The 24,504-nt window shown below is 44.9% G+C and overlaps 1 protein-coding gene across 1 annotated transcript in view; it reads right to left on the bottom strand.

Moving 5' to 3' along the window:
* SS2 (starch synthase 2) overlaps window positions 1-24,504 on the bottom strand; it is a 73,894-nt gene that overhangs the window by 31,138 nt on the left and 18,252 nt on the right. The window contains exons 3-8 of the mRNA XM_087393125.1: window positions 23,828-24,395; window positions 23,494-23,558; window positions 17,682-17,759; window positions 17,465-17,575; window positions 17,273-17,317; window positions 16,664-16,837 (exon numbers count right to left, since the gene is read on the bottom strand). Coding sequence (XP_087249251.1) covers window positions 16,664-16,837; window positions 17,273-17,317; window positions 17,465-17,575; window positions 17,682-17,759; window positions 23,494-23,558; window positions 23,828-24,395 — 1,041 coding nt within the window. The remainder of the gene's footprint in view (window positions 1-16,663; window positions 16,838-17,272; window positions 17,318-17,464; window positions 17,576-17,681; window positions 17,760-23,493; window positions 23,559-23,827; window positions 24,396-24,504) is intronic.

Below are 24,504 nucleotides of genomic sequence, written 5' to 3'. Positions count from 1 at the left end.
CATCTCATCTGTCCATCCACCCCCCCGTCTGAACTTTGCCAGAGGTCCTCTCATGAAGTGCCATAACAGCCCAAACAGCCCATACCCTAGCTCCTGTAGCCGCCTAATGAGGCGTGCTCGAGGTACTATATCAAAGGCTTTGCGGAAATCCACAAAGCAGCAATATAACCTCTGTCTCTGTATCCTAGCCTCCTCTTTGACACTCCTAAGTGTCAGGATATGATCCATGGTCCAGTGGTCACATCGAAAACATGTCTATCCATCTGCTCTGAGTCTTTGCATATCTACATAGCGACTGACCTCCATATCTAGCATCGAAGCATATATCTTGGACATGACATGCCCGATCATAATGGTCCTATAGTTACTTGGATTCATGGGATCCCCTGCCTTGTGGATAGGTATGATAGTGTTGAGGGTCCAAGTGTGTGGGAAGCCGAGACAAACTACTTCATTGAATAGATTTGCCAGAATAGGGGCTAGGATATCAATCTCGTATGCCATAAACTCGGTGCATAATCCCTCATGATCCTTGGGTCGACCATTATGAAGCTTGATGATTGCATCTTTGATGCCCCCCTTGATGAAAAGAGTGCAAGAGGTAGGTCCTGGTATGTGTGAGGGATCAAGTTTGGGCTGGTCAGGGATGTCATAAAGCGTGCAGGTGTCGTTGTACCAAACCTGAGTGTCTATGAGTGGCGAGGGGGACCACCGTTCAAGAAACCGTCGCCAAAAGTCTTTGGAATTATTATTGAAAAGGATATTCAATAATTCATCCTCATTTTGGCGAACAAAGTTTTGTTTCTTTTGGCAAACTAGACGATGATACTCGCATAATGTGTCACATTCACTTGGTAGGCGATGTTGGGATTCGAATCGGAGTTGTCCGCGAAGTGCCTTACACTCATCATCGTACCACCTATTACATGGCACGGACCCTAAAGGCGGTGGACGGTTTGAACGTGTGGTGTATGGGAAGGCGTGAAGGGCGACTTCGTGCAGTGATGGGCTAATCAACGCAGCCCGGTCCTCTAGGAGGGGTATGTGGTCAATATAGGTGAGTAAAGCGTAGAGCCATGCACAGTATATGGGTGAGAGGCTGTGGTCATAGTGTATGTCGTGATAAGTAGTGTAGGTGGGTGGTGTGGTAAGTGGTAGCGCAAGGCGGGGAGTGGTGATATTGAAGAAGAGATATATGTCTGTGATATGTGATGTGAAGGCAGGGGATCCCAAGATATAATCAGCTTCGCTAGATCCCCCTCCATGTGGAAAGCACGTAAAGCCGCTAGAGGAGGGCCATCGCTCAAGACCATTTTGGATAATGAGATCGTGTGCCGTACCTAGATCTAGTAATGCAGGTCTGTAAGAAGTGATAGGGGCCTGTCTATCAGCAGACACTCATGATATGTCAACATCAGTCAGATCTATGTCAAAAAGTAAAACAGCATCCTCTCAAAAATCTAGTAGTGGCACCCTCTTTCACTAGGTATGGGTAATGGCTGAAGTAATCCTGGTGTCTTACCAGGATCACTCTTAACTTTTTGACAAGTTAAGCACTATTGGACTAAGTAGTTACGTCCTTTCTCAATCCTGACCAAATAGAAATATCTTTCATTTCTCTTAATGGTTCCTCTAATACCTCTATGTCTAGAATAGGGACTACTATGCATCTCTTCAAAAACTAGGGATCTAAAAGTGGAGGGTACAGAGATGAAGCATCCTCTAAGAAGGTACCCATCATGAATTGCATATCCCTCTAAGGAATCACCTTGTCCTTGAAGTAATGCATTATAGATAGTCCCAAATTCTTTATCACCTTTGTAGGCATCCTTCATTGCACTAAGAGATTTTTCTCTCACTACCGAGACATAGTTTACACTCGATCTATGACACATCTCCGCGGCTCGAGAAATCCATGATATCATGATAGAGGGACGTATATGGTGATGTCTCATCCTCCTCCCGTACTGCCCTCACAAAATGTGAGGTCTCTGATGGGAAGTAGTAGGTCGCTACGAAGAGATCACAACTGGTGGTGCGTCGTAGTCGGATCCAAAGAAACCTATGATGGGAATCTCTCATCTCAACTGAAATCGCCCCAATAAGAGATGATTTGTACATACCGGACTCTGCCTGTCTTTCTCGTCTCCCCCCCTGTAGGCTAACTCCCAAGTGTATTCGCTAACCACCGGGAAGCGGTGCTCTGGGCTCTAATGTGTCTCTGTGTAGAAGACTGTGTCTTTTCCTCAAAGGCATCAGAATTTCTATCAAAAACAGCAAGGGGCAGATCTACATTTTCTGCAAAAATGACATCCCAATTGGTAAACAGCTTCTTGGTCACAAGATTGTGAAGCCTATAACCCTTGCTTTCACTATTGTAGCCTACCAAAATTGCACTCCACCTTATCATCAAGCTTGCCTCTCAAATCTTGAGGTAGATGTGCATAGGCTACACAACCGAATGTATAGAAATAACCCATATTGGGTTTTGTCATACCAATCCCGATATGGCGTCACCACCATAGTTGGCCCGAAACGCGTTTCGGGTAGGCCTGAAACGTTTCAGTTTTGAAACTCACGTTTCAGGGGCCCCAATGTTGAAAAGCCCGAAAAATTCTAATTTCTGGGTTTCTTACCTTCACATATCGATTTCAGTGCCCGTACTTGCTCTGTGCGTCAATTTGCCTTCAGCCCGTACACCCGGCCTCTGTACATGCCATACATGTTGTGCAGCTCATCCGTACACGCTGTACATGCTATAGCAACCCGTTGGCTATATAATATACGGCATATCCCATACAAGCTCTTCAGCCCGTTCAGATTGAGGACTCTTTTTGTCACTCTAGTACTTTCATGTTTTAAGTCTTGACTACTTTAGTACTTTCATGTTTGAGTCTTGACTACTTTAGTACTTTCATATTTTGTTACGTACTCTTTTTTTATATTTTCCAACAACATCGGAGTACCTATTTAGTGTTAGCATCATTTCAGCTTTGAAATTTGAACCTCTTGTGACTTGTCATGATTCTCGTGATACAACGACATGAATCACGATCCATGATTCATCATTTATGTATCTTTCTCAATTCTGAAATATGAGCATGTCACTATTCACTCTTGAATGTACAACAATATGTTGTTTTTTTAGAATTAGTAATATGTTTCAAGTTCACTTCCTTGACATATCAAATGTCTGTGCATAGTGTTTCATGATTTTTTTTCAAGTATTGGAGCTCTGGTGGTAATAATCTAGAATGTTTTGATCTTTTTGGAAAAATATATATAACTATATACCCTACTATGCACGAAACGTTTTTACAGACGTTTCAGGTTTGCCCCAAAACGTTTCCGAAACTCCAAAACTCATTTCAAAACATACCGGTTTTGAAACTCCGCACCTACTATGATCACCACTGTAATTGCTTTGGTGGGACACCTATTCAAAATGTGATTTGAGCAATGACAGTTTCCATCTAAAACTTATGTGGAAGCCCTTTGGCCTTAAGCACGCATCTCCCATCTCTGGAAGTGCCCTATTTTTCCGTTCAGCCACTCCATTATGCTAGGGAGTGTATCGTACCGTGCACTGATGTTTGATGCCTTCTCTAAGCCAAAAAAATATGTAATACCTTGGACATATACTCCCCCCACCTCGATTTAAACATAGAGTCTGCATCCTACATTCAAATGAATTCTCTACTCAGGTAATAAAGTGCTTGCACACAGTGAGCAATTTAGACTTTTTCTTGAAATCTCCTGAAGTCATCTATGAAAGGAACAAAACAAAGATAACACCCAAGAGATTGTGTCCGCATTGGACCACAAACATCACTTTCTCGCAGCCCGGACTAGACCATCCCATGGAAAAGAGAATCCATGCATTTTCCAAAAAACAGCACTCACATATATCCTTATGAGGGGCCTCCATACAAGGTTAGGCATCACCCAATTTTTATTTCTGCAATAACAAGAGGCTGCCAGAATTTACTTGCCGAAACCGGACATGCCATAACTCTATATTCTTCATGGCAAAGATAGATGTATAAGCGACATAAGCTGAATGTGCTCTTTTCTCATAGGCATCAAGCTCAAACAAACCGTGACAAAGCGTGCCTGTCAACACCAATGCATAATCTCCATCTCTATCACGGACCGTACATTTGTCATCTTCAAAGATAACTTCAAAACCTCTTCTAGTGAATGAGGACCCTGATAGCAAATTCTTCTTAATTCCACAGACAAACAAAGCATCCTGGATCTGGAGATCGGAGCCATAGAAGGCTGTGAGCAAGATCTCTAACTAGATAAGAAGAATTGTTGGAACATGAGACTTTCTTGCCAATAGATGCACAAGACAACATGTCAAACAATGCTTTTCTGGATGTGATATGGCAGGATGCATTGCACGTCTGGAAGTATAAGTATTCCCAGGATTATGACCAGCAACATATTCAGGTGATATTTTTTCTTTCCCTTGTCCTTTGCTGTAAAGGCCTACTCCCAACAACAAGAATTTCATGACATATACTTTCGAGTCTACAAGAGTTCCACCAACTCTTGAAAAGTAAGAGGATTGTGATTTCCCCACATAGGGGATTCCGGTAAGGAATTCAAAGTATCGGATACAACCTACGCATCTCGAATACCGTCATCTCTATTCAACAATTGCTCACGTAAATCCTAAATTTTAGTGACATGATATTGCATAGAATCCCCTTCATCCATGTGCACCAAATCAAGCTCCCTACACAAGTATGGGGCTCTAGCCTCATTGCGAGCTTGATACATTGCTTCCAAACCATCACAAGCAGCTTTCTAAATCCGGCAAGAGTGACTATTTGTGCATCTCGCATATCCCACCTCCTCTACTCAAAAACAACACCTTGCACGTGCTTCAGCTTGTGTTTGTCCAACTAGTGCAGCTTGTTGTTGCCCCCATGCACCACCACTATGACCACCCCTGCTGTTGAAACTGGCCTTCGATAAACAAAAGGGCAGTGATCTTCTTCTACTCAGTCATAAACTTCATAAATAGCCACAATGCAAGCTTCAGCCACTTCAATCACTTAGCACAACTTAGAAACAAGCTTCAACAACAACAAAGGTGAGGCTAGAACGCCCCTGCTCAATGAAAATAGTACACAGTGCACACTGGCCCCAAATGCCTTGGCGCCCCTTACGATATTTATTTAATGCTTCTGAATGGAAATTCTTTACAACAAGGGTTCAACCCTGCACTCTTCCTCTCTGCAAATCCTCTACTTGTCTTCAAGGCATCTAATCCCAGTGCACCACTAGAATTCCCACTAGCAAGGCATACTCAGGCATTCACTTCTGATCTGACACAACTTAGAGGCATTCAGGCATCCAAACCACTGGCAAATTGAGCTCAAGGCAGCCTCAAGGCTATCACATGCATCCACACTGTCCTTAGGCCTTCCACAGGATCACCCTTGCCTTTGGGTGCTTCCTAGAACCTGTTAAAGTCCTGAAAGGACAGCACACAACACGCATGCACTGCAAAAAGCTGCAAAGCAAGAAAGAACAAGGAAAAACCGAACCTGGGACCAACTCTGCTATCTGTGGCAGAGGGACGAGCTCCTTCCTCGCACCTATCCTCTGTCCAGGCTCCTCGCAGGGTGCAGGTGTCTTCCAGCAATCAGGAGAAGAGAGAAATGAAGGTAGAGAGCAGAGGCTGAACAAGAAAGCGCTGTAGAGGAAAGATGGTTCACAGATCTGTCTCGAAATGATTGCCTCGGGATCTGTGCCTGAGTCCTCCTAAGAGAAGGTGCCAAAAGCAACAAGGAAAGTTCCTCCTGGAAGGCCCTATATGGATGACATGTGGCATCTAGATCTATCTAGGGGAATTGGGGCTTGTTGAGGCTAGAGAGAGAAGAGAAGGAAATTATTCACGTTGATTTTCGAATGAAGATCTCTGTCTGCTTGTTAGCCTCAGCAAGATATGGCTGGGAGGTGATTCATGGTGCTGCTCCCGTGATCGAAGTAGAGAACTAGGAAAGAGTGCCTTACAATTGGTATCACAGCCAAGGCTACGAAGTGGAGGGAGATGGCTTCGTGTGTTTCGTCAAACGTATTGCAGAGTTGCAACGCAGTGGAAAGGCGTGGAGCGTTGGTGGCGAGTCACCCAACGGTGACCTTCACGTGATGTATAGAGTGGGATCGTCGAAGTACCTCAGCGACGTGACGACGGACAATTGGCCTACGCACCGGTTGGCGCTGGACTACCTTAACGGAGATCCCATGCGGGCATTCGACGAATATGGAGGTCGTCTACGACGGACGGAGGCTTGTTGACCAAGGCTTCTGAACCGTGGTTGGAGTTTGGGGCTGTTGGCGCTCCCGCAACTACAACGAAATCAGAGAGGGGTGTGCCGTGACGACGGACAGCGGGAATTCGTGACGGTGCCTGAATCGATGCAGTGCACTAGTCGAACGTCATCCGTCGCATCTTAACACCGTTTGGAACGCGGAGAGGGCGCAGAGCAAGCTGGCTAGCCTGTGGTCTGCTTCCTTGGCACACGTACGCGCAGCGATCTCTAACGACAGCAGTCTGTTCGTAAGCAGTGACTGGAGCGACGATCTAGCGACCCTTGGGAACGCAGATTGAGCGCAGGGCTGGTGAAGGTAGACGACAGGTTGACGAACAACCTATCGGTTTCGTCCAAGGCCACACAGACCTCTCTCAAGCTGTGACACATTCCAAACAAAAGTAAAAGAAAATAAAGGTCGTATCAGTTGCGAGCAGACAGTACGTGGAGGCTGCAGGCTTCGGGGACTCGAATTGCGTGGAGCTTCCAAGGAGCATGCTCTACTTTATAGTGTTCGTAATACAAAGTGGAAACTCAAATATAGGGGCATGGGTCCCTACAAAGTTGTGGAAATAACACCCCAAGGTACATGCAGAATTGCTACCTTAGACGGGGTAGAGATGGATGGGTACATCAATGGTAGAAAATTAAAATGCTACTATGGGCCACTGACCCCACAAACCCTCCAAGCCATCCATCAAGAGAAAGAGATAAAGGCCAAAGTCTAGTGCATTTAAAGGCAAGCACGGGATGAGGCAAGAGTTCAGCAGGCCAAGATTAAGCAAAAAGCCTCCTACACATCTATAAGGCAACTGTGGCCGCACAAACCCTCTTGAGGAGATAACCATTGAACCTACTATGGAGAAGAGAAAGGCTCCAATGGAACCGGAGTCTAGTGTCCATACGGTCGAGCCTATTAAGGCTAAAGTGCCAAATATTGCCAATTACAGACCGGAAAAGTATTTTGGTCGGATGAACAACCGTAGCTCCGATGTCATTGAGACCTAGTTACACAAATGGGACGAGGCGTTCGCCATTTGTGAAATCACAAATGACATCAAGAAGATCCGCAAGGCCACCCACATGTTTAGTGAGGCAGCGGATCGGTGGTGGATTAAACGACAAAAAGATGGTATAGCATCCACTACCTGGGAGGGGTTTAAAAGAGAGTTCAGGAAACACTTCTTACCTCCTGACGAAGCATCCCGAGCTTGGGATCAATATAGGAATCTTCGTCAGAGAAATTCATCAATGGCAGAATACACTGATAAGTTTCGAGAGAGTGTAAAGAAGGTTGACGAACCCCTGCCTCAATCAATCCAAGTGAAAGATTTCATATTTGGACTGAATGATCGAATAAAAATGGAAGTTCGGGCTAAGTACACGAACATGTTAGATGATGCAATAGCTATAGCCCTGAACTATGAGGATGCCAAGGGCAGCAAGCCAAGTGGGTTTACGTAGGTCGAAACCTAGTATAGATATCCGAAAAAATCTGGGTTTAAGAAGAAGTGGGCTAGTAGAGGGAGTGGTTCGCATCCGAGTGGTCAAGCCAAGCAAGCGAGACCAGCTGAAACTCCTAAACCAAGTACCACCATTGGAGTGAAGAGGAAAGTAACCCCAACGGCAGCCCGGGCTTGGTCTAAGTCTCCCTTGAACCTAGAACAAAGGAAAAAAGCAAGGAGAGAAGGCTTATGTTTTGGTTGCCTTAAGCCTCATCAGTGGAAGGATTGTCCACGTAACAAAGATCGTCGGATGGCTGAGATGGTGATCTCAGAGTGCGACGTGGAGATGCAGGAAAGTCCCAGAGCGGAAGAGATGCAAATTCAGCTAGCGGGATCTTCTCAGAGGTTAGTACCTTGTTTGTTATGTGTGTCTGTTGCTAAGCTAGTGACGAGTGCACCTGATAACATCCTATCTAAGCCCGCAGCAACGGGGTATACAGCCTTTAATGATACGGAGTTAATTAAAATGAAAGGGCAAGTGGCCAATCATGATGTCATTGTGTTGTTTGACTCGGCGTCAACTCACAATGTGATTAACTCCAAGCTCGTGAAGAGGCTGAAATTAAAGACAAGTCCATCTGACTATGCGTATACAATCAGGATGACAGATGGAAGTTCAACTAAAGTATGGGACCAAAGGGTTACCCAGTTGGAGCTTCGTATTCAGGACTATGCTGAGAAGCTTGATTTTGAAATGACCAAGCTTGCTCATGCAGATATAGCCTTGGGTATGGCGTGGCATTCTAAGAAGAATCCAGCCATTGATTGAAAAAAGCACGTATATCAATTCAAGATGAATGATATGCTTTATGTCTTGCGAGGTGAAAAAGATATACCTCAGGGACCGTTGGTTTCCGTGATGGAAATCCGAAAAGCTCAAGTAGAGTTTTTATTCCTTTGCACAGCATCGGTAGAGCCGGTTGATGATTCTTCGGCTAGCACTGATGTTACGCAAAGTGGTGAGATGGCCAAGCTGGCTAATCTTATAATAGAGGAGTTCTCTGAATGTTTTAGGGATGAACTACCTTATGGGTTACCTCCAGAGCGGAAAGTTCAACATAAGATTGAACTGATCCCGGGGGCGGAACCTGTAAATAGACCTCCCTATAGAATGAGTTTTACTGAAGAGGCGGAGGTTCGTAGACAACTGGAAGAATACCTCAAGTTGGGGCAGATTAAACCAAGTTTTTCGCCTTTTGCTTCGCCAGTGATATTAAAGAAGAAAAAGGATGATACGTGTCGCCTCTGTATAGATCACAGAGCACTGAATAATATCACTGTTAAGCACAGGTATCCGATGGCTCGGATTGATGATTTGCTAGATGCATTACATGGAGCCGTGATTTTCAGCAAGATGGATCTTAAGTGTGGCTACCATCAGATCCGGATTAGAGCCGAGGATGTGCATAAAACCGCTTTCAGAAGCAGGTTTGGTCATTATGAGTTTTAAGTAATGCCCTTCGAGCTTACCAATGCTCCAGCGACCTTCGTCACGCTTATGAACGATTTGCTACGTCCGTATATCGAAAAGTTCGTAGTACATTTTATTGACGATATCCTGATATTCAGTAAAAGTATTACTGAGCATCGTGAACACTTAAGAGTAGTGTTCAGTACTTCGAGGAAAGCCAATCTTTATGTAAATAAAAAGAAAACTATACTGTGTATGGTTAGGCTTGAATATTTAGGGTTCATAATTACTCCACAGGGGGTAGAAATGGATCCGAAGAAAGTGGCTACGATACTAACTTGGCCAATCCCTCAGAGTCTGACCGCGTTGCGATCATTCTTGGGATTTGTCCAGTTTTATAGAAGGCATATCAAAGGACATTCCGGAATAGTATCGCCATTGACTGACCTAACCTCAGATAAAGTACCTTTTATATGGGGACAGAATCAACAGGAAAGTTTTAACACCATAAAACAAGCTGTGGTCACAAGACCGGTGTTAAAAATACTTGATCCCCAAAAACCGTTGTTCCTAGAAACTGATGCAATGGCATTGCGGTAGGAGCAGTTCTCCTTCAAAAGGGAAGGCCAGTGGCCTTTGAAAGCAAGAAGCTTTCTCCCTCTCAAAGGAATTGGCCAACTCATGAATTAGAGTTGTACACTGTTATCCATGCTTTGAAAACATGGAGGCATTATTCGTATGGTTCAGAGTTTTATGTGGATGTGAATCATGATACTCTGGAACATTTTTGTAAACAGCCTGACTTGAGGAGCCGCCAAGCTAGGTGGGCAGAGCTCATGCAGGAGTTTAATTTAATAATTCGGCACCGAAGAGGAAAAGACAATAAGGTTGCTGATGCCTTGTCTCGCATTATGCACAACCTGAGTTTCACGGTATTAGAGAGTGCTCTAATGACCGAGATTAGAGAAACTCAAAAGGTGGACGAGTTTGTCCAGAGCTTATGGCCTAAGGCTCATGTGTTAAAACCTGGGGAAAATAAAAAGGATGACCTGGCATCCAGAAAAGGCCAAACTTATGCAAGATATACCATAAGGGATGGTATGCTAGTTAGAAATGGCAAGGGTGTAGTACCTAGTCAGAATGATCTCAGGCAGAGAGTCATTCGACAGTGCCATGATAGCCCGTGTGCGGGACATCCAGGAGTCGAGAAGACATATGATCTCGTGAAGCGAGATTTCTTGTGGCCAAAGATGAAAAAGCATATTCATGAATATGTGACACGGTGTTTCTCGTGTCAGGTAAGCAAGGCCGAGCGAGTGAAGCCACCCGGACTTTTACAGCCCTTGGAAATACCACTAAGTAAGTGGGAGAGCATTTCCATGGACTTTATTGTAGGGCTGCCTACGACACAAGGAGGGTATGATTCTATCCTTGTGGTGGTTGATCATCTAACCAAGATGGCTCACTTCATTCCGACTAGGGAGTCTGTTAGTGCCCCGCAAGTGGCGGATTTGTTCATTAGACATATATTTCGTCTGCATGGATTGCCTAGATCCATAGTGTCAGACCGAGATGTCAGATTTACCGGTCATTTTTGGACAGCGGTATTTGAGACACTAAGGACTGAGTTGGGAATGAGTAGTGGGGATCATCCTGAGACGGATGGTCAGACGGAGAGAGTCAACCAGACTTTAGAGGATATGCTGAGGGCATATGTGTCATTGAGGCAACATACGTGGGACAAGTGGTTGCCATTGTTGGAGTTTGCCTACAATGATAGAAAACATTCCTCTACCAAGTTCAGTCCATTTGAGCTGAACTATAATTATAGACCAGCACATCCAACTATAGTTGGAGTACCTCAGAAAGTGCCTAGTGCCGCGAACTTTGTAGTTCAGATGCGGGAGATGCAAGCACTTGCGAGAGCTAATATCCGCCAAGGTATGGATAGAGCCAAGGTGTATGCGGATGAGAACCGGTCTATAAGAGTATGTAAGGAAGGAGAAAAAGTTTTTCTCAGAGTTCCTTCGCACTCGAAGTCGTTGACTTCAGGAGAGTGTGCTAAGTTATCACCTCGATACTGTGGGCCGTGGTTAATTCTAAAGAGAATAGGCAGTGTAGCCTATAAATTAGAATTACCACAGGGGTGTAAGGTGCACTCAGTTTTTCATGTTTCGCGCTTAAAGAAATTTTTACATACAGGTGACTCACTAATCGAAGGTGTGGTTTTGTTTCAGGAGATAGAGGATATTGCAAGGCGCAAACCAACAAGAATCCTGGACCGAGGAACAATGCAAATACGAAATCGGAAGATACCCACGGTGTTGGTTGCATGGCATGGTCAGCCTCTATCCGAAGCTACCTGGGAATCCGTATATCAGTTGTGGAGAGTGTTCCCAGATTTTATCATCGAGGACGCTGATGTCTGAAGAGGGAAGGATTGTTACGCTCTAGTTGAGGTAACATGACCTCGGAAGAATCAGTCGACATTTCCCTTATAGGATCTATCTTTGTGATATATTTGTTTGCGCTTCATGTAAATGATCGGGAAGGAATTAATGTCAAGGTCCTAGGTGAGGGATGATAGCACCAAACTAGGTAGATCTAAGGCCAAGGGCCTGGTGCAAAGATTGTGCCTAGGGGCAAAGGATTTAATGCATCCCAAGAGAGGGGTGAAATGTTGCATTAGGAAGGCCCTACATGGATGACATGTGGCATCTAGATCTATCTAGGGGAATTGGGGCTTGTTGAGGCTAGAGAGAGAAGAGAAGGAAATTATTCACGTTCATTTTCGAATGAAGATCTCTGTCTGCTTGTCAGCCTCAGCGAGATATGGCTGGGAGGTGATTCATGGTGCTGCTCCCGTGATCGAAGTAGAGAACTAGGAAAGAGTGCCTTACAAAGCAGCCAGCACGGATCTAGTTCTCACAGCACCTTTGCGGATTGCTGCCTTTGTATACGTTCACTTCCAACTAGAGGCAACTACATTTCCAACACAAGTACAAACATAAGGCTTTCAGTGTGATTCATTACCATACCATGAATCTTGGGCAACAGTAAATGGACAACCTGATTTATATAACTACTAAATTGCATTAGATATCTGTGTTGAAGGAAAGCCCACACATGGTGCTTCAATGAGAGGGCAGTAGCTGGAGACCTAAACTGAATGAGTCAAACAAGTCACTGTTATCCACATAAAGGTCTGTCAAGGAGGATCCCTGCAAGCCTGCAATGAGTCACATAAAAAAAGAAGATGGTGTTTGGTTTTTGGATAGCAGTTTTCTAACGTCGTTACTGTACAGCAATTTCAATCATGAGCTTCAAGCCTCAAGGGGACCTCAAGCCCCATCTGGAATTTTGTCTCCGTAAGTCCTCACAAAGGTTAGTTTTATATATATATATATATATATAAAATGCCTGCAAGAATGCCCACCAAAGAACACCTGCAAGAATCACTTGCAAGAAAAACTCTGTAAAAGACCACCCTTTAGGAGTACCATATGTACGGACTACGAAGCTGCCTGGTACGGACTGCATGACTGTGTACGGAATCCATACAGTTTGTACGCAATGGACAACTTGCAGAAATACTCTACTCTGACAGTACCGTGTATGATATAGTGTACGGAACAGTACAAGTGACCGTGCTGTTGTACGGACAAGCGGTGAACTGATGGCGGCGCTGTACGGACGAAGGCGGCATCACACGTGCAGGTACGGATGGACTACATGCGGTACAGACAGTTAGTCCATACGTTGTACGAACATCGAGGTATACGGACGGGAGCTGCACCGCGAGCTGGTACGAAATGCTTGGCAATAGAACAGGACGAAAGCAGGTACAGAATCCGTACAATCGTACAAACTATACAGAATGGCAATCTCGAGCTGGAACGGGACGAAGTATGGGAGCTGTACGGACAGGAGCTGATAGCAAATGCGGGAGCTGGGAGCAGGTCCAGGAAGAAACACTGCCCTAATACCAAATGTGAGAAAGAAGAAGAGCAAGAGTGAGCAAGAGAGTGAGCTGAATGTAGGTCACTCAATAGTGGACTGAAATGAAGTGTAGCACAAAAGAGATAAGTGACAAAACCCTATCTAATCACTAACCGTAGTTAGGGATTAGACTGTGGTTAGGGGGAAAAAACTCTAAGAGGGAAAAGTGCCCCTAACCCACTTATTGCATTACATTGGCCACTGCCTAGAATATAATAATAATTCTAACAGTCAGTGGTCGACTATATATCAATCTCATCATCATCATTATCATCAGGACATCAGGGTGGATGAGGCAATGGGGGCATGAAATCTGTGATAGAGTGTTGTCGGCCACTCATGGGTGCAGCCCTGGCACGTCTCCTAGTCATAGCTCTGCATCTAACCAGGAATACTGTGACCCCTGCCGGACGGGCTCCGACTCAGAACAGGGAGGGGATGTCCCTAGTGTGATTTGTGTGTCAACCCTCTGTCTGAGCTGTCGGGTCACTGGCTCCTAGTCACGGTCACGTCGATGCCTCATCTCGTGGGGGTCCATGTGATCAGGCTGAAAAACTTCGTGATAGAGCTCTAAGAGAGAACAACCAAAGAAAAAGTCTGCTCATGTCTCCGTGCTCAAAGTATCCTCTCACGGTGTCTAAGTCCCTCATGAATGAAACCTATCAAACATCGTTGGTCTGGGTAGGAAAGGAATCGGGCCAAAATCCCATAGCTATCTATGAAGAGGCAGTTGAAACTCACTTAGATCTAATAGTAAACAGGACATCTGAAGATGAAGTGCTTCTCTATCTCAACCTCCTACATGTCACACAATGTGCATATGCGACCCTCCCTGGGCGGGTAGTCGCTCTGCCCTGCCCCTCTCGATACGAAGTCTATGTGAAGAGACCCGGAACTGCCCAATAGAGATCCTCAATGAGTGGGGTAAGTAGATATGCGTGTATCCTGGGGGATCAATGAAACCCTCAGTTGTGATATGTAAGAAGTGATCTATGTAGAATCTAAGCTTCACTGGGAGTTCACTTAGTCCCAACCAGGTCCGAAATGTGTGTAGCTGTAAGAGATCCTCACGAATAACCCGGTTGACCTCAAGTGATAGGAGGGGAGAAAATGGAGCATCCATAATGTACTGGAAGGAAGGTAGGTAGTCTATCCATGTGGAGCCCCAATCGCTCAAACCATCTCTCTGTGCCTGCATACCAGCATCTCTGGTCTCCTCCTGCTGCAAGTGCCATAGAAGAGAACAGTGCTAACCATGATAGCCTGCTACGCCCACAGGTGTAATACCCATACTCCCTAACTCGGTACAAATACGTGATGACTTGAAATGCAGCATCTAGCTGTAATGGGGGTGACCCAAACTCAGCCTGTATGATCTAGTGAGGAAGCTTACCACGAATCATCCGTGATAATGTGAGAACCTGTAGCCGCTCCACACAGACCCACTCTGTATCCGACAAATCTGGCCCCCAACAAGGGCTTACATCCCCGTTGGACGGACCAAGGAGTCAAAAAGCAACCCCTTGGTCCATGGATCGTGAAAAGTGTGAGCGGAAGCACTGCCTCTCTAGTCTAGCCAATGAAGCATATCCTCTACTCAAGCGTGCCTGCATCACGAGTCTCATAGTGAAGATGGGTCCGGACAAGACAACCCCAAGATAAGTGTATGATGAAACTATCTCAACAAGTGACCCATCAAATGTAAACTGCTCCTGGCGCATGACAGCTCGAGATGTATTGAAGATCATAACCTTGGTTTTACCTAGGTTAACCTTTAAATCATGAGACTCACAAAAGGACTATAGTGCGTCTAGGTGTCTCTGAAGCCCCTCTGCTGAGGAAGACAAGAGAACCACGTCATCTACGAAAAGCAATATCCGGATCAGCATGCCCACAAGAGAGCAACCTACCTCCTTGTGTCGGCATCATTGTCTCAAGCTCGTTAATATAGAGATCAAACAAGGTAGGTGATAATGGATACCCTTGTTTGACCCCGATAGTGATCCTGATCTCGTTTGTCCACCCAGATCCTGCCCAGACTCTGCCTGAAACTCTCTGACAAAGTGCGATGATAACCCAAATGATCTCCGGATCATAACTCAAATCCTATAGGCGCCGTATGAGGTGGGCTCGAGGAACCGAGTCAAATGCCTTGCGAAAATCCACAAAGCAACAATACCCTCTGCTTCTGTGGCCTAGCCTCCTCGATGATACATCTGAGCATGAGAATGTGGTCCATGGTTCCATGATCACGTCCGAATCCGGCCTATCTTGCTGCTCTAAGTCCTCGACACTCCGCAAATCTACTGACCTCAGAGTCAAGTACTGATGCATAAATCTTGGACATGACGTGCCCAATCATAATGATCTTGTAGTTCTCCGGGCTCATGGGATCCCTTGTCTTGTGGATGGGTGAGATAGTGTTAATGGTCCAGATGCGTGGAAACCCAAAACAAACAACTTCATTAAAGATCTTTGCTAAGATCGGGGCTAAAGGGTTAATCCCATATGCAATGAACTCAGTGCATAGTCTCCCATGATCCTTCACTCGGCCATTATGAAGTTTCATTACGCCATCCTTTACCTCCCCTCCCCCCCCCCCGTAGTGAAGAGGGTGCAGGAAGTGGGGCATGGCATATGTGAGTGGTTAGGGATTGGCTGATTTGGGATGTCATAAAGTGTGCGTGCATAATCATACCAAACCTCAGTGACAGTGAGTGGTGAGGGAGACCGTCCCTCTAGAAATCTCCCCCAAAAGTCCTTAGAGAGAGAGAGAGAGCCATACACACACACATACACAGCCCTTCATAAGACTAGAATCTATCCAATCTTACAAACTAATTTCTTTTTTTTGGGTAAAACAAATGAAAGATGTAAGCAGGCTACATCTTATGAAGATCTAGTAAGCAGGTTACATTTATCGCAATCAACCAACTCTTTACACAAGGTTGGAAAGTCTGCAGAAAGATAATGACTAATGGTTTTTATTAATTTTAAAAAAGAGGTGGGCTTTCAAAAAAAAGAGAAATTTAATAATGTACTTCATGTGTGCATACTCATGAGCTAACTCTTGCTGACATGCCTTTAAAATGCCTGGAAAACAACCATCTCTTGCTCAGTAATGTCATCAATTGGTCTCATGCAGCCTACTTGTTTGTCCTTTCTCAATGCAGTACATTATATCAACTTCTGCACCAGCCAGTAATGCTCTATTGGAGGCCTTGCTAGAACATCAGTCCTTGCACATGGCTACAAACTAAATGCCCACATTGAATAGTTTAGGACAGATTTAACTTAACTTTCCAGGAGTAAAAAAGTCAGATACATCATATGCAACCTCCAATAGATATTAATTGAGAAAACCCAAGGAAAAACAGGTGTCCAGCTGTCATCACTTGGCATATCCATAGCACAATCACCTGATGAGCCATGTTGTGGATCACAAGGATGGAACGAGTAAAACTCATCAGCCCATGGTCACGATAATATGCCTGCAAGTACACTGGTAGCAGTGCAGTGTGCCAATCATTTGCAATAAAAACAAGGTTTCCATCACCATAACAAACTCCACCACAAGGCACATGCCATGGTACCTGCAAGCAGCCCAAGCCACAATGTTCTGATTAGAAATACAGAAGCAAGACCATAACCACCAACCGAATGAAGGATGTGCAATGAAGGTAGCAGTATGTATGGTTGTGTCCAAGAGCTGAGGTGTGATGTCGAGATGCATGCATCCCCGGTGCAGTCGCGTATGCGCATGGATTTGTGCACACGTGCAGTACAGACAAACTGATCATATTGGGGAGAAGGTAAGGAGGGAGGATTTCAACAAGCATATGTTTACATTGCAGAGCAAGAAGGGGGCAAAGATATATATATGGGGTGCATCTCTGTGTCCACTCATCTCCGCATGCATCCCAAAAGATTCAGGTGCTGACAATGAGAAAATCAACCCTCTAAAACTCAAACTGAGCTCACTCCTCCATCTCCATTTGCAATGCACAGAATAAATAATAAAAGCCCACCTCGACTGCTGCTTTGCAGAGAAGAACCATACGCTTCAGAACATCCTGCACTCCCAATCACTGTCATTTTGTAAGAAACTACTTTCATACTCGCATATGCAGGAACACTGGCAGAACAAGTATTTCACCTTCCTAAAGGGCAAACATGAGAGACTATGTTTGGACATCAAGAATGGAAATAAAAGCGCCAACCTCACGCGTTCCACCATAAATGTTGTTTGCAAACCCGTGAAATACTGAGTTGTCCACAAAGACATAGTCTACTCCATCAATGTACCCATGAAAATAGCCAACCTCCATATCCTTGAAAGTTGCATTCTACACATTAGTCCAAAAATTCCACGCCATACCACATGGAGTTGCAGTTCTTACACAACTGAGATGCCCCATACAAATTAGATTTCAATACCTGTCCTGCCACATTGTATCTTTTCCGTACACCAGTCTCCCAAGCATTGTCATATTCACCATACCTGGGAGCAACGACCTGCCAACACATTAGATATTTCTTCCTCGTCAGAACTGTCATAAAGAGACAGCATGTCTTACAAGCATGTTTAGAAAATTCACCCCACCACAAAGACTATGTCTAATCCCATTGCTTAACTGGCAGTAATGTAGTCGCCGATTATAAAATATTAGACTTTTCTAAATGAGCGTATAAAAGTATAGCTCTCCTCTGTTGGAAATGCATAGGTCACCTCCCCGTTTGTAAGCCCCCAAATGAGGACAGCATTGGTAGCGTTTGAGAGAATGCTCACATGGGCAGGATTGTGACTGCCATGTGGGGCGTCATTCAGACAGAAGGAAAGGATTGTGGGGCTGCCACATGGGCAGCAAACAGGCTGCCATGTGGGCAGCACACCTCATGGCATACCTGGCTGTGAGAAGCAGCAGGAAAGCAAGGGAAGGTGGCGCAACGCCACGTGACTGTTCTACAGATGGCTGGAGCAGTACTGCGCAGGGAAAACAAGCTGGAGCAGACGCACTGACCTGGCGATGACATCAGCAACTGTACTGGAAAGGACAGCATCTTGTACGGAGCTGTTGGAGCAGGTTCTAAGGGCTGGAACAGGCCTGAACAGGTGCAGGACCAGCAGGACAAAAGGGGCAGAGAAAGAAGCAAGGGGGGCTGGCCTTTTATAAGGGCTGGTTGGCCTGAGCCAACCAACCAAGTCGGCTCAACAGACCAGCATAGGACCTGGGCCTGTGCATGGAAAAGAGGGCCTAAGGCCCGGTTTTGATACTCCCATTGGGGAGGTTTTGTCAGCAGCAAAGTCAGCTAGGGAAGGGATGATTGGGTCAGCCATTTCCCCTCTCCTGGTCGGCTGTTTTGGGCGGGCTTGGGGCCTGAGGCCATTGGCCTCATTTGCATCCAGCAAGCAGCAACCAATTGCGCAGGAAAAAGCAGCAAGAAGACCTCTATTTGGGCCTACATCCAGGAGGTGAAGAAGGATCAGGGGGGCTGCATACTTACCTCAGGAGAGGCTGAAGCCTAGGCTATATTCCAAGGCAGTAAGGTTTAGAGATCTGGACGGAGAGTCCACATAAGCTCAAGGTGGAGCACACGAGCTTAGAGATCTAGACATGCCAAGCATATAGTAGGAAAATCTTTTGGTATTATATCCTGTCGAGTTGGTGGACGGATGGAAATCTAAAGCATTGCTTCTATATTTGTCTCTGAGCACAGCATATTTGCTAGCCTGCACACACACAAGAATGATGTGAAGTATACACACTTGATGAAGCTTGATTCCATAGTGAAACACTTCCGTGTATAATTCCTGGGCTATCTATAAGTATTCCGCTGCTGCGGGATACCCTCTATGTGAGAGTTCACTTTTCTAACATGGTATTAGAGCCCTGACGGAAGTTCTTGGGAAGTGGAGCTTGAAGGCAAGAACATTGCTGGAGGACGACCTTGATTCATTGCTTGGAGGAATAAGCTTTGGTGTCTGAAGGATCGTACCCAGACAGGAGGCTCAAGTTCAGGTAGGCGCTTGAAGGATTGTACCCAGGTGGGAGGCTCAGCTTCAAACAGGTGTACGACAATCTAAACCCTTTTCCTATTTCAGTTTTGTCCTTCACATTATTGGTACACAATAAATGCATGTTGCAAAGTCACAAAAAGATAACGATTACCAGACACACTGTCATGAATAATGGATACAAAGATGACTGAGAGGGTAGAAATGTCTTCTCTCCTTGCGCTATATATTCTTAATAGGAACCAGCATTATGTATTAGGTGCTCCCATTGAGGATGAGGGATCTATCATGTTACGTTTCATCCAGTGCTTGAGGTGAGCAGGCTAAATGAAAATCTCAGTGCAACATATGAATTGATTCCTCAAAAGGAGCAGATTCCTTTGTTAGAAACATCTTCATATATATCCTTATAACCAGAGAGTGTTCTTGTTCAAAGAAAGAAACACTTCAGAAAGAGTGTTCATTATCAGTATTTGATCAATTGAACTTACCTTTTCCTTTTCTAGAGACTACAAGAAACTTTAAGGAAAAACTAATGCTGATCAGTAGAGGCTGCTATGTAGCTTGCTTCTAATGATCCCAACTCACTGCCTAAGGTATCTAGAAGGAGACACTACTAGCAAAGGTAGAGGGCTATACAACTAGTGGATTCCTCAATCCGTGAAATGTAGGCCACACCTTACAGAAGCACTCCCACATTTCGGTGGTCTTCCTATACCCCTCCATACTCTGCTCCCTGATAGCTCGCAGGGTATAGACGACAACATGCCAGATATTGACGGGAAGATGATGCATGGTCTTAAGAAAAGATTCACTTAACTTCTTCTATAGGCAATGAATGCTTAATCACAAGGGTAATAATTTTGCATGCATAGCTGATTGGGGCTATTTTAACTAAGAAAGGGTTAGTATATACCTAATCCGGGTTGAGGGAAGCCTAGGTGGTTAAGGTATTAATGGGATGTCAGCAAGTCAATTACGATTAGCCTTGCTACTGATGAAAGGGGCTAAAGCTATATAAGCATTTAATGGGGACTAGAGCCTAGACAATTTCATGTAGTCTTGGCCCCTAGGGATTGTGGATTCACCTAAGGATTGAGGCTTGAGTGGTATGGGATGCCAAGGCTTCTATAACCACCCTAGATCTTCCAGCCTGAGAGTTACCATAAGTTGGGTTATGAGTCTGATGCCGAAATCCTATGTCGTCGTAGCTTGAATCTTCGAGCAAGTATTAGTAGACCCAAACCAAGGGGCTTAATAGCAAGGTATGACATTGTAGACATATGACACTATAGATCACTCGTGGATGAAACAAGACAATTCTTGACACATGGGGCGTATTCCTACTTCTACTTCCAATTCAGTTTCGACATTAGACTCTTAGGGGTGGTCTAGACAACACTAGATAGCCTATTAGGGGTGTTTTTTCTCATAATGTAATTTTGTCATAGGCCTCTTGGCCCTTCGCATACGTTAACAATGTTGGAAACGTCCCCTCCCCATCTGTAAGCCCCCATATGAGGAGAGCATGGGGGGGGTGAACTTGGGTCTTGGGAGACTGACACATGGGCAAGGTTATGTCTGCCATGTAGGTAGGAATCAAAGAGTGAAGAAAAGTGAGGTACCTGGAGGAGCCATGGTGGCTGCAACAAATGGAGCTCATGGACGGAGAGTTGGCTATGTATAGTTAGCCTTCATCTGGCCTGGTTGAGGCAGATTTGGAGCAGCACCAGATAGCGGAATATACCCAGGAGAAAGACGACTAAGAGGTGAACCTGTTGGCAGTGTTTGTGGGCAGGAAATTGACCTGCAGCAAGGCCCTGGAACTGGCTCAATGGATGGCAGATGGACAGCAGAGGAGAAGACCTTGGCGGGCAGGCTGGTTAGGCTTGATATAGTAAGCCAACCAGGCCTGACTAGAGGACTGAACAAAGGCAGAACCAGCAGGCCTTAAATGGCAAGTGAAAGCCCTTATATAGGGACCTGGTTGGGCTGGTAGGGGCAGCCAACCAGGTTGGATTTTGACAGACTGAGTCGGCCATCAAGGGGCTGACCAGTCAGCTATTTCAAGTGGCCCTTGGGGCCTATAAAAGGAGGCATTTGGGCCTCATAACTGCATCCAGCAATCAGCACACTTGGGAGCAGCAGGAGCAGCAGCACACACTCCCTCAGGCCTACATCCAGGAGGCAGACGAGATCAAGAAGAGCTGCAGACTGAGCTCGTAGAGGGCCGGGACTTTGGCTTTCTTCTAGGGCAGCAAGGAGCTGAGGTCAAAGGATGGAGAGTCTACATACGCTCAAGGTGGAGCACGCGGACTCAAGTTTAGAGATATCCGGCAGATAGTAGAAGTATGTGGTGGTAAGATCAAAGGACCACGCTCTGGTGGGACTTCGGATCTCTCTCTCTTTTGTATCGTGTCCATAGCTTTGGACGGAAACATATATTCTTTTGGTAGCTTCTATATCTGGCTGAATGCGGGCTTGCATGGATTTCCACTGTGGGTCTTAGTGCCTTTAGACCATGTTTGAAATCTGCTACTGGGTTGCACGAGTGGGTGTTGCAGGGCAGGATGATGCTGTGATGTGGCAATGAGAGTGCCTTTTATGTTGTGGGAGTTGGCTGGGCTTGAGTCAAATCTCATGCTGACCTAACGTCCCTAAATTTCCCAAGCCCGATGACGACCTATAGTCATGTGGGCTTCTTTTGCTGAGCTAGTGTGTGATCTCTTGCTGTTTGGGGCCATGTCCAACAGAAGGGATTCATTGACCTCGTGTACGAAAAGTGCAGTGCATTGGTGTTTCGATAATCAATGGCCTGATTCATGGTTTAGGTACCCATGAATAAATGGGCAATGATAACACCCTTGAATGTAGTAGGTGGGGCATCACATCAGAGCGTGCCTCCACCTCATGCATATCGCAAAGACTACATAGTATTAGGCCTAATATGAGTCTGCACATCTATTTGATGCACACAAGTAAAAGAGGTTTGCGATTCCACTCCCCACACACACCGTGTGAGCTCATGGGCTATTGTGTGTACCCTCTCTTGGTCGAACTAACAAATAAACCTACTTTTCTTTCACAGCCATCATCAGCCATTAAACCTCATAAGGCATGCAGCAAGGAGAGAGAGATTAGCAGTTGTAGGAACCCCTCTAACTATAGGAGTCCTCATTTTGGTGCACCCCCTATAGGTAGAGCTGCCCATTGCTGCCTGCATGCACAATTTTGTGAGAGTGTTTCACTAGACCACTCCACTTTCAGTTGAGCATCGCAGTATACATTTGCAGCCTCTATATTCCTGAGCCATTTCCGAATTTATGTGTTCTTTTGGTGCTACTTGTGTAGAAATTAGTGAGGGAGATCGGAGAGAGAGTGATTCACATATCCATTTGACCAACCACCATCAGACAGAGAAAGTCCTTAAGCCTCCTTGTTCATTTGGACCAGCAAGGACAGATTGCCATCTTTAACAAGCCCAACATAATCTGGCTTCAAATCCATGTGCTTGACTTTGTAGCTGTGATTTTCAGTCTGATTCATGAATTCCAGCAGACAATTAGTGATTTTCTGTTGTTCAAAATTTCAACAATAACCAATTACATAAATCACCATACATATCCGGCAGAAGAGTGGAAACAACACTGATGTTAGCCCTGCCCCATCAGCTTCATTATGCTTCTACAATCCTTTTTCTGTTTGCTTACCTCAGGGTGCCAAGGGTATTTAAAATTTGGGCTCTACAAAGTGGTTAGTTCATGCATTTGGACCAGCAAGGACAAATTGCCATCTTTAACAAGCCCAACATAATCTTGCTTCAAATCCCTGTGCTCGACTTTGTCTCTGTGATTTTCAGACTGATTCATGAAGTCCAGCAGACAATTAGTGATTTTCTGTTGTTCAAAAATTTCAGCAATAACCAATTACATAAATCACCATACATATCCGGCAGAAGAGTGGAAACAACACTGATGTTAGCCCTGCCCCATCAGCTTCATTATGCTTCTACAATCCTTTTTCTGTTTGCTTACCTCAGGGTGCCAAGAGTATTTAAAATTGGGGCTTGACACATGCTGAGTGGTTAGTTCATGTACATTTTCGCAGAAGGAAAAAACTTGCTGATACATTGTGATATGCAACGCTTGTCTAGAATTGACACACCAAAATCTAAGAGCAGCATGCAAGAATTGTCATTTAGCTGTGTAGACCAGTAATAAAGTGTACAAGTACCATAACACGATGGCCTCGTCGAGCTAATGCCTTGGGTAAAGCTCCAGCCACATCACCCAATCCTCCTTTAAACGAAAAAAAATTGTCCATAAGCAATCTTTTCAGAGAGTACATAACAAGTTATGCCTTTAAAACACAGAATTTCTTAGGAAAATTCATAACAGCACAATCAAGTTCCTTGAATATACTTTCTGAAACAGAGGCCTGATATACAGAATTCCCTTGAAATATATAGAGTTATTTATAAACAAATCCGCAGGAAGTAGCACACACAAAACCTCAACTGCTGATCGTGAGCAGAAACAGAGGAATGATCCTTCAGAAAAGAAAATACCTGTTTTAGACCAAGGGGCACATTCAGCAGCAACAACTATAATATTCAAAACATTAGGTCCTGCAAGAGGTGGTGGCTTCTCTTCGGTGATTCCTACGGTAGCTTCTGTCTCTGACTTTTCCAATGACTCCTTTATTATGTGTTCTTTTTGTTCTTCCACAGCTTCTTGCCTAACCTTGGTTTCTCTTTCTGGCCTCAGCACATCTGGAGCAGGGAAAGGGACAGTTGGAGTTCTTGGTAGAGGTGGAGGAACATAGTCATTGGAAGGTGTTCTTGAAGGTCCATACTTTCCCATTCTTTCTGGATTCAGTGACTTCATATGTTTAGATGTATCAGGCTGTGAAGCTGCATCCATTGGCAGTCTTGAATCAGTTGGCATGGCTATATTATTAGAAAGAGACTTAGACAGATTTCTTAGTCCCAGTGAGCTTTGACTTCGAGACTCTTCAGGTCGAATTGTGGCTTCTTCCTTTGCTGGCTTGTCTGCATCATTGTAAGCCTTGATTTTCTCAGCTGGTTTGCCAAGGTTTTCCTTCAGAGCTGTCAAAAGCTTTTTGCGCTCTGCAATCTACAACATAAACATAAGTTCAATAATATTATTAAACACCTCATTTTCAATATTGATTATTTTTTTAAACAAACAGTAAAAAATAAAACTTTAATCCCTAATTTCCATT

Source organism: Dipteris shenzhenensis, chromosome 22 (assembly GCF_047967505.1).
Source record: "Dipteris shenzhenensis isolate YYH24624 ecotype China chromosome 22, Dip_SZ_1.0, whole genome shotgun sequence".
Lineage (NCBI taxonomy): Eukaryota > Viridiplantae > Streptophyta > Polypodiopsida > Gleicheniales > Dipteridaceae > Dipteris > Dipteris shenzhenensis.
The sequence above is the reverse complement of the archived record's forward strand: the minus strand, read 5'-3'. Positions and strand labels throughout refer to the sequence as shown.